Here is a 10,718-nt window from a genome sequence, read left to right as displayed (position 1 = left end):
TGTGAATGTTGGATCATTTGAAAGGTATGATAAGGGCATGATACCTAAATTTCAATACACTGTCCAAGCCTACTAACAGGAACAATATTCATGATTTTAATATGATACAGTTTTTGGCTGATAATGTGTTATGTCGTCCCTGGGGTCTATTTATGTAGATTTCTAAGTGTCTTCAGCCTCATATGTAGAAATCTCACAATATATTTCATTCACTCCACTTTACTTACTTTAGTACTACTTGCAGCTCATTTTTTCTTGCCTTTTTTGTACTAAAGAGTGTCTGCAGCACTTAAAAAATCTGTTTCCAAGAAAAAGAGTTCTACTCCTGGTACCATCCAAACTATAGAGATTAATAATGCTAAAGTTTCTGAATTTTCTTAAAAAGCCATTCAGATTTAAAGTTTTTGGACAGAGTTTTAAAAAAAAATGTTGTAATCCAGATACTGATTTCTGGAATAGGAAAATAAATAAATAAAAATTATATATATATATATATATATATATATATATATATATATATATATATATATATATATATATATATATATATATATACACACACACACACACACACACACACACACACACACACATATATATACATTAGGGGTGCAACGATACACAAAATTCACGGTTCGGTTCGGTTCGATACTTTGGTGTCACGGTTCGATATTTTTTCGATACAAAAAAAATGTTCATGCCTTTTTAATTTGTCATTTATTAAAATTATAAATATATATTTTAACTCAAAAGTACAGTTTTTAAATTTAATGTTGCTGAAACAAAAATAATTAAAAAAATAAATATATCTGATTGAGGAGTCACTCATCTTTGGAAAAGAGAGTTTATTACAGAGAAATGGCTCTTTCCAAAATAAAAGCTATACTATACGCTTCTTCTGGGCTATATTCTCAGCAGCATATTGTAGCGGGTCAGGGCTGTTCGGGGTTCTGTTTGTACAGTTATGTTTTGTTTATGTTGCCATAGTGACGGGTGACGCCCTGTTGCTGCGACGGTGTGTCCTTCCGGGGTCAGAGGGCGCCCTGTGTGTTGTTGTTGTTGTTGCTGTGCGGTTGCCGCGCTGAGCAGTTAGCTAGCGGCAGTGTTCTTCTGCAGATGTCAATAAACGGCTGTGCTCCCTGGCTAGCTCACGGGAAGCAAGACCAAACAACACCTCCGTCTCCTCGTTGTCTGAGCTCGCCACATTGGTGTCAGAAGTGGGATGATGGTGGCACCCCATGTTCTGACCCGAGTGACTTTTCCCCCGCCTGTCGTGACCGGCGGTGCGCCAAAAGAAGGCACCTGGATATTTGCAAAGTGAAAGCAAAAAACAAGCGCAAATTCAAACGCGATTTCAATATGTCACATATTGACAGTGGCTCACCGATGCCAATGACATAATTACCCAGCTACATTTCCGAAAGAATGCAAAAGCATTGACATAAATTTTTCCTTCCTACAATAGCCCGACGGGCAGGGCAGAGATAGATTTTGGTAGCCCGACTGGAAAAATCGCTAGCCCGATTTTGCAAGCCCTGTGTTACAGGCATGGCCCTTTAAGGATGAAGCCTGATGGGAAATGTATTCGGGATGTGTGTAGCGGGACTGCCTGGTGTGTGTGTGTGTGTGTGAAGAGAGAGAGCGGAGAAGGGGAAAAAGTAACGGTTAGCTACAGAAGAGACGGAAAGAAAATAAATAAAAGGAATATAATAACTCCCTCGACAGCCAGAGTTGTGTCGGCGATGCTCGCTGTGAGTAAACTGTTTCAGCCCACTGTACGCTGTGTTCGTGCCTTAGAGAAGAAATAAAGTTCGGTGAAGCAGTTTCCTACGCCTCCTTCGATCTTTTTGCTAGCGGAGTTGACCTGTATAGTAAGCTGTTGCCGGCTACGAGTCAGTTACGGAACCTTCAAGTAACTGCCAGAGGTTTCCTTACTACGGTTCGGGGCCGCGGATCTGGCGCGGTAACACCTGTATCTGATTGAGGAGTCACTCATCTTTGGAAAAGAGAGTTTATTACAGAGAAATGGCTCTTTCCAAAATAAAAGCTATACTATACGCTTCTTCTGGGCTATATTCTCAGCAGCATATTGTAGCGGGTCAGGGCTGTTCGGGGTTCTGTTTGTACAGTTATGTTTTGTTTATGTTGCCATAGTGACGGGTGACGCCCTGTTGCTGCGACGGTGTGTCCTTCCGGGGTCAGAGGGCGCCCTATGTGTTGTTGTTGTGGCTGTGCGGTTGCCGCGCTGAGCAGTTAGCTAGCGGCAGTGTTCTTCTGCAGATGTCAATAAACGGCTGTGCTCCCTGGCTAGCTCACGGGAAGCAAGACCAAACGACACCTCCGTCTCCTCGTTGTCTGAGCTCGCCACATTAGTGTCAGAAGTGGGATGATGGTGGCACCCCATGTTCTGACCCGAGTGACTTTTCCCCCGCCGGTCGTGACCGGCCGGTGCGCCAAAAGAAGGCACCTGGACATTTGCAGGACTTTGTGTGGGGCAATGGGGTCGTCGGGGACGACTGACCCCTTAGGCGGGGGCTATGTAGCGGGTCAGGGCTGTTCAGGGTTCTGTTTGTACAGTTATGTTTTGTTTATGTTGCCATAGTGACGGGTGACGCCTTCTCGCTGCGACGGTGTGTCCTTCCGGGGTCAGAGGGCGCTCTGTGTGTTGTTGTTGCTGTGCGGTTGCCGCGCTGAGCAGTTAGCTAGCGGCAGTGTTCTTCTGCAGATGTCAATAAACGGCTGTGCTCCCTGGCTAGCTCACGGTAAGCAAGACCAAACGACACCTCCCTCTCCTCCTTGTCTGAGCTCGCCACAATATTAAACATATCAGGTCCCCATAAGGAGAATCATGTGCTAACGGCTGTCTAAATGACTGGGGTAAAGTTTGTAACATGCATGCTTGTTGTTTTTGTCTGCTTCCACTTGTCTTTGCACTAGGATGATGTCGGCGTAAATGTGCAGTCATATTCGTTGTGTTCCCACTAGTGCTCCGTTATCGAGCTACCCCTGCGTGGGGCTAGACGGCTAACACTTTAACGAGCTAACTGCTCGCTAACACACTAGTTCCCACCCATGTAATTGAGCATTGCGTGGCACATCCAACATACTGTTTTACTTTAGTCCATGATGCGCTTACCTTCAGGGTCATACATCACATGAAAACCAAAATAATTCCAAACGCCACATCTGAATGAGGGTGGGGAAGGTTCAATTTGCCATGTTGCAAGGAGAGCTTAACTTCTGTCTCGCTAGCTTGCCCTGCGCTCGTCCTTCTGATGATGCTGTCTGTGTTGAGCGCTCAGTGGATCTGCGCTCGACAGTGCAGCCTAGGCTGAGTAGTCGAACGCAGATTTACTGAGCGCTCAACACAGACAGCATCGTCAGAAGGAAAGTTGATAAAATAAATTACAAATTTTGTATTGTTCGATACATATGCGTACCGAACCGAAAGCACTGTATCGAACGGTTCAATATCGATACGAGTATCGTTGCACTAGAGCTGGGCGATAGAACGATAACGATATGTATCGCGATATAACTTTTACTCGATAGAGAAATTAAGCTATCGCGATAGACCTCGCCGCTCTTGTCCTCAAAAAAAAAAAAAAAAAAAAGGTCAGCCAATCCAAATTAAGTAGCGCAGAGCCGAACCAATCACAGCCGCAGCGTCACGTCGCGTGACTTGTTACGTACAGCACAAGTGCCAAGCCGCACGTGTGTTTGTTTGGGAAGGAGCCAGCGGGTAATGGAGCCAGCGCGTAATGGAGGAAATGAGTGTGCCGACTAGAAAAATCAACCGAGCGTGACCGAAGAGAAAACAGATGATGGTTCCAATGCCGGAGAGATTGTCAAACGGAAGAGCCATAGAAGTTCCGTAGTGTGAAGGTATTTCGGCTATTTCAAGTCTGACAAAAACAGAGTAGCGTGCACTGTAAATTGTGCCGAAAGCAAGTCTGGAAATACAATAAACTGGTGCATGCGTCACACTGTGCGCCACGTTATTGTTTCGGTGAAATGAATTTCTACAATACTGTTACTGTTAATTCTACTCTCTGCAGTGTTTAAATGCTTACATATACACACAGTTACTGTCCCTCCACACTTACGACTCGGTTCTGCTTCTATGCCCCAGCTTTGTTTACTTTTTCCCACCGAGGCTTCTAGACTTCTGATTGGCCAACATTTAGGCTGTAACAGTTGCTATCGTAATGCAGTGTATCACCACATGGCGGCGCCTCCTGTCTCACGACTGGTGTCACCCCCTTTTTTGTTCTTCTTCGCACTCCTCCTGTAATGGATGCTCCCGTGTGTACGCGGACTAGTGTGCTCTTCAGTAATGTGTGGTAGAGGTAGCACTTATTTTTGATATTGTAAATAAATGAGTACTTTTTGGAAAGTCAGAAGCTGTTGCTCATTCGCTATCCACCTGCACACCTCCGCGGCTGGCTTCATCTCCACCGCACGTTACAACTGGCGCCCGAACTTTTTCCCCTTGGACTTCAGACGATTTTTGCATCCCGCCGAGGATTCTTCTCTTCTAGCACGTGAACTGTCTCGGAAATCCCCCAAGTTTTGCGGACGCTCGGACGTTTTCTCCAGCCATGGCCGCAGCCTCAGCTCAGGTGGGACCCGACTAATTTCTGGATACCGCGGTGTGCCGCTGCTCTGCTTGGGAGAAAGAAAAAGAGAGAAGCTGACTCCGCGACGCGAATGGACTCCGTGGATTTGTTATTTGGACGTGCTGTTGGTTTCGTCTTCTAAGGATTAATTCTTCTGTGGAGAGCCTGGACATGAACATTTCTGCTGGCTTTCCATTCCCCTTTCCCTCTGCTGAGACTGACTGTAGCACATGTAAGTGAGAACTTGGCCGACTACAACCGTTGGTGCTGGTCTTCGGCTCAGTATAACGACACGATTTAAAATTAATCTTTGCATTTTTGTCTTTCTAGTCTGATCTGACTCTTTTACTACTATATCAATAACTACACTGTGCCCTGGAGCGGCTTAATTTTTTTGAAATCACAATGGCACACTGCCCAGGCGACTCTGACTCAGACATGGAACTTACCTCATTACCTATGTGCCAGATAGTTGAAAATGTGACTCCTAGCCTTAGCCAACAAGTGGTGGAGTTAAGAACTGAGGTGAATAAGCTTAGTGATTGTTTACGTGACTCACTGAACATACAGCAGAGTTTACTAAGGCAGTGGGACCAACTCACAATGGGGAGCTCTCCCCCTCCTGCAGTCCCACAGTCTCCTGTTTTCCCATTGGCCACATCGACACCTCATGTTCCTGCGAGAGACAAAACTGAACCCACCAACAGTACCAATCCGTTCCTGCCCAGCAACCCATTTCAACCTACAAATCCTTTTCTCCCATCTCACTCACTTGAGCTCAGCAGCACTTCCAGAGTGATTGCGGCAGCTTTACATCACGCAAAACTGGAGCCTCCTGTGTATGCTGGGGACGGCAAAGTGCAACCTGAGGACTGGTTAAATGCAGTTGGCACATACAAAGCCTCATTGAACCTAACCGATGGGCAATTGCTAAACGAACTGCCACACTTTCTTGCAAAAGAGCCCGGGAAATGGTTCAAGGCATTGAGCTCCCACATCACATCATGGGCTCAATTCTGTCAACTGTTTAAGACAGTTTTTCTGCCCTCCGACAACCAAGAACGCATCCTGAGAGGAATTTTAGATCGTGTTCAGGCTCAGGACGAACCACTCCCAACCTTTGTTGCCCACATGTTGAGTGAGTTTGACAAACTGAAGAGTCCTCCACCTGAAAAAGACAGAATCGACCTAATTAGTAAACATGCTCTTGAAAAATACAGAGTTGCCCTGTATGGCGCTAATGTCACTTCTGTAATGGACCTGCTGCTACGTGCTCATGAGCTTCACTCAGTGCTTGGACCACAAAGACCACAGCCTGCTTTATGTAGCAAAGACAACTATAAGCCTGAACCTTACTGCTTCAAATGCTCTCAGCCAGGGTTCACCACACGCACCTGCCCAAACTGTAACACCCAACCTCATTTGCCACAACGAGCCTCGAACACCGCTAGGCATGGCCCAGTCCAGCCATTGCCGGCACCTGGCCCCTCTGACCCTGGCCATGAAAAGGTGGAATTAAGCAGCACCACATCCCAGCCACAATACAGGCAGTCGGGAAACTACAGGGGGGGGAGGACATTTCACAGAGGCCAACCTTCCCCCAGTTACTAACGGAGCCTCACACGCCCGATTCACTACAGGGTGGACACAGTCTTGGACACTTGGAAGACAATTTTTCACAAGTCCACTGGAATACCCCACTAAGAACGAAAGTGAACTTCAATGCTTCATCTGTGGATGCTACCCTCGACACGGGTGCTTCCCTCTCGGCTGTACGAACAGATCTCATTCAAGTAAATGACTCTCACCCTAGAAACACAAGTGAGTGGAATGGTCCTGCAGTTAACCTTGCCAATAATGCTCCCTGTATCCCTGACGGTGTTATTTGGCTCAATATTGGATTCATGAACAAGAACTTTTACCAGCGTTTTGCAATAATACCAGATTTGTCCTCTCCTTTCATTCTGGGAATGGATTTTATGCCAAGAGCTTCTGTTTCTATTCACATTCCCACTAGAACCGTCTACATTGAGGACATCCCCTGCCCACTCGCAGACGATGAAGAGGACCTTCAAAATGATTACTCACGTTCACCTGGAACACTGATGTCTTTGGACTTGGTTCGCTCAGACTTAACAGCCAAACTGTCTGAAGCAAGTCTCTCAGAGAACAACAAGGATGCTTTACTCAATCTGCTCAGCAAGTTTAGCTCCTTGTTTGATGGTCAACTTGGTCGAATGGCTCTCACTGAGCACGCCATAGAGACTGGCAATGCAACACCTGTCAATCTCCCACCCTATCGCACGTCACCTGCTAAGAAACGTGTGATTGAAGAACAAGTACAACAAATGTTGAAGGACAACATCATTGAACCTTCCACAAGCCCTTGGGCAGCTCCTGTAGTCATTGTAAATAGAGCGGCCACGGAACCAAGGTTTTGTGTGGACTTTCGAGGGCTCAACCAAGTTACCCGAAAAGACTCTTATCCCCTGCCTCGTGTAGATGAGTCTTTGGACTTTCTGGCAAGAGGAAAGTTTGTCTCGACATTGGACTTAGCGCGAGGCTATTGGCAGGTTGCTGTAGCAGAGGACTCGAAGCCTAAAACTGCCTTCATCTCTCACTGCGGTCTCTTCCAGTTTCGGGTGCTGCCCTTTGGGCTCTGCAACGCACCTGCAACTTTTCAGAGACTCATGAACTCTGTGCTTGCTGGCCTCATTTACAAAACGTGCACAGTCTACCTGGATGACATTGTTATCGCCTCACCTACCTTTGAACAGCACTTAGTGGATCTTGAGGAGGTGCTGGGCAGACTCCAGGCTGCTGGCTTGTCATTGAAGCTCAAAAAGTGCCAATTCTGCCTCGATGAATTCACCTTTCTCGGGTACCGCATCACATCATCAGGTGTTAAGCCCGATCCAGACAAAGTAAAGGCGGTTAAGGAGTTTGATACCCCAACCTCAGTGAAACACGTCCGTCAGTTCCTTGGCTTGACTGGCTATTATCGACGCTTCATTCAGAATTATGCCCGCCATGCCGAACCTCTTCACGCCATCACCAGAAAGGACAATGCTTTCCACTGGGACGACAGCTGTCGAAGGGCCATGGACACTTTGAAGGATCATGTCACATCAGCCCCGATCCTGTCATTTCCAGACTTCAACCGTCCCTTTTCCATTCACGCCGATGCATGTGACATTGGTCTTGGGGCAGTGTTGATGCAAAAGGATGACAAGGGTCGTGAGTACGTTGTGGCTTTTGCTAGTCGCTCCCTTCACAAAGCTGAACTCCCCTACTGCACTTCAGAGAAGGAGTGCCTCGCTGTGATATGGGCTCTGGAACACTTCCGCCCGTATGTTGAAGGTGTTCATGTTACTATCTTCACTGACCACAACAGTCTCAGGTGGCTCATGTCTCGTCAAAACCCAACGGGCCGACTCGCCCGGTGGTCACTTCGTTTGCAGGACTTTGATTTCACAATAGTGCACAAACCTGGTGCACAGAACAAAGTTCCCGACGCACTGTCACGCAACCCTTTGCCTCTGACCTGTGACAGGCCGACTGATCTTTTACCAGATCATGCTGTTATGGGCAGCCTGGACATTCGTACTCTGCCCCCCGTCATTCTGGCTGACCGTTCACAATTGAGACAGCTGCAGTTAGACGATCATGTCACAGGTCCACTCCTCAGAGACATTGAAGCAGACTCTCTGAACAGCTCGGACAATGCCACCTTGTTACAGTATGTTGTGTATGACTCTCTTTTGTATCACAGAGAACCCAAGTCCACATGTGCTTTGCACCCTTTGAAAGAGCTGAAACTGTTTGCCCCTACTTCCATTAGAGGCACCTTGCTGGACTATTACCACGACCACCCCACAGCAGGTCACTTGGGTGTTTCTAAGACATTGGCTAGACTGCGTTTTAGGTTTTTCTGGCCCAAAATGGCAGCTGATGTGAAACACTATGTGATTTCATGCTCAGTGTGCCAACTCACCAAGCCAAGTCAAAAAAAAGCAGCCGGTCTTATGGTTCCCATTGTCCCCCAGAAACCCTGGGAGTATGTGGGTGTGGATTTTGTTGGGCCACTTCCCCGCACCCCCACTGGTAATGCTTATTTGATCGTGTTTGTTGACTATTTGACTAAATGGGTTGAAGCCAGTGCTGTCAAAGAAGCTACATCTCAGGTAGCAGCTGGTAAATTCGTCACTGACATTTTTGCTAGACATGGTACACCCACTTACCTGATTTCTGACAGAGGGTCTCCTTTTGTGAGTGAGCTTTTTGAACATGTTGTTTCTGCATTAGGCTCGGTGCACAGACTCACTACGGCATATCACCCTCAGACAAATGCTACTGAACGCGTCAACCGGACTCTGAAAACTGCAATCCGCGCTTATGTAGGTGATAAGCACACATCATGGGACAAGTTTCTCCCTCAGATTTGCTTTGCTCTGCGCACCGCCCCTCATGACAGTACAGGTTTGACTCCTGCCATGATGCTTTATGGTCGTGAGTTAGACACCCCGCTTGACCTTATCACTCAGCCTTCTACAGCAGGTGTTGATGAACTGGGTGTGCCTTACCCTGAGACTCTGAGAGCCTCCCTGCAGGAAGCTCACGACCACGCCAAAGCAGCTTTGGACTATAGCCATGACAGACAAAAACATTACTATGACTTGAGACATCGACATGCCACGTTTCGTGTTGGTGACCTTGTGAGAGTTAAGACACACCCCAGGTCAGATGCTCAGTCTAACTTTACTGCTAAACTTGCACCACTGTTTCAGGGACCATTGTGTGTATCTCAGAGACTCAGTGATGTTAATTACAGGCTCACTTGGGTGGATGCAGGTGTTTATCATGTTGTGAACATGCAACCGTTCCATACCTGGGACTCTCTCACTTCCAAAGAACATTCTGTTTCATCGCCTGCCGAGAGAGAGACCGCAGAGGGTCTGAACTCTGACTCTCAGGCCCACCCTGGCCCCCCTGCAGACACTGACATTGGCTCTGAGCCATTCCCCTTTGATTTACCGGACATTGACTCTTCTTCGGGTGTGGGCGCTGTTCCAGAGAGTGTTTCACCCAGATCTGTCCAGCACCCAGCTGCTGGTGGACATTACAATCTCAGGCTCAGACGTTGCCCCAGAGTTACGTCTGGCTGGAGCAACAAAAGATGGACTAATGATTTTCACACAACCAGGCTTGATCTGAAGTGAAATGTTCTGGTTAAACCTGTTTGATGCTGTCTTGTTGCATTGCTACTTTGAGTCATGATATGTAGATGTTTCTGTTTGCTCTACTTAATCCAGTTTTATGGCTCTTTAGTGCGTTAAGGTTCATTCTTGGCATTTACTTTAAAAACAAAAAAAAGGAAAAAGTGAAAAAACTAAGAAGACTGATTTTCCACTGTACATGTTCGTCTTATTTTCACCAATTTCATTTTTAAATGGTCTTTTGCCCTGTGTGTGCACTAATCTTAGCTGTAACCTCTATGTATAGGGTACTGTTAGGTGTGGTGTGTGCTTTTCCAGCTGTGTATGGCTGAGGACAGCCTTTTTCTCACCAGGGGGGACTATGTAACAGTTGCTATCGTAATGCAGTGTATCACCACATGGCGGCGCCTCCTGTCTCACGACTGGTGTCACCCCCTTTTTTGTTCTTCTTCGCACTCCTCCTGTAATGGATGCTCCCGTGTGTACGCGGACTAGTGTGCTCTTCAGTAATGTGTGGTAGAGGTAGCACTTATTTTTGATATTGTAAATAAATGAGTACTTTTTGGAAAGTCAGAAGCTGTTGCTCATTCGCTATCCACCTCCGCGGCTGGCTTCATCTCCACCGCACGTTACAAGGCACGGTTAGGAATCTAGCGCCACCTGCTGCTTTGGCATGTTCATAGCAGCGTTTTCCTTCATTTCTGCCTTTATGTGTGGACGGGATTATTTTTTAAAACGAAAACGGAAAATCTCCGTTTTCAAAAATACCCGTGTACGTGTGGACGTAGCCTCAGTCTCTGACTGGAAGCGCTAATTCGTCATTCGGCTTTTGTCAGACTAAAGTAACTGTTAAAACTGTTTGAAAAGCTCAGCTATACAACAA

The 10,718-nt window shown here is 46.7% G+C and overlaps 1 protein-coding gene across 1 annotated transcript; it reads left to right on the top strand.

The window, feature by feature from the left end:
• The first annotated feature begins 5,024 nt into the window (after positions 1 to 5,024).
• Positions 5,025 to 6,908, top strand: LOC146546586 (uncharacterized). The gene has a single exon (XM_085263870.1). The coding sequence runs from the start codon at positions 5,025 to 5,027 to the stop codon at positions 6,228 to 6,230; it is 1,206 nt and encodes a 401-aa protein (XP_085119996.1). The 3' UTR covers positions 6,231 to 6,908.
• The last annotated feature ends 3,810 nt before the right edge of the window (positions 6,909 to 10,718 follow it).

Source organism: Mchenga conophoros, linkage group LG23 (assembly GCF_057382185.1).
Source record: "Mchenga conophoros isolate Kocher_MC1m ecotype Shallow Benthic linkage group LG23, M_conophoros_male_GT1.1, whole genome shotgun sequence".
Classification (NCBI taxonomy): Eukaryota; Metazoa; Chordata; class Actinopteri; order Cichliformes; family Cichlidae; genus Mchenga; species Mchenga conophoros.
Note: the sequence above shows the minus strand (reverse complement) of the source record. Positions and strands in the feature narration are given on the sequence as shown.

Excerpts from the sequence above, each read along its gene's own strand:
- LOC146546586 (XM_085263870.1), top strand. The coding sequence starts at position 5,025 with ATGGCACACTGCCCAGGCGACTCTGACTCAGACATGGAACTTACCTCA.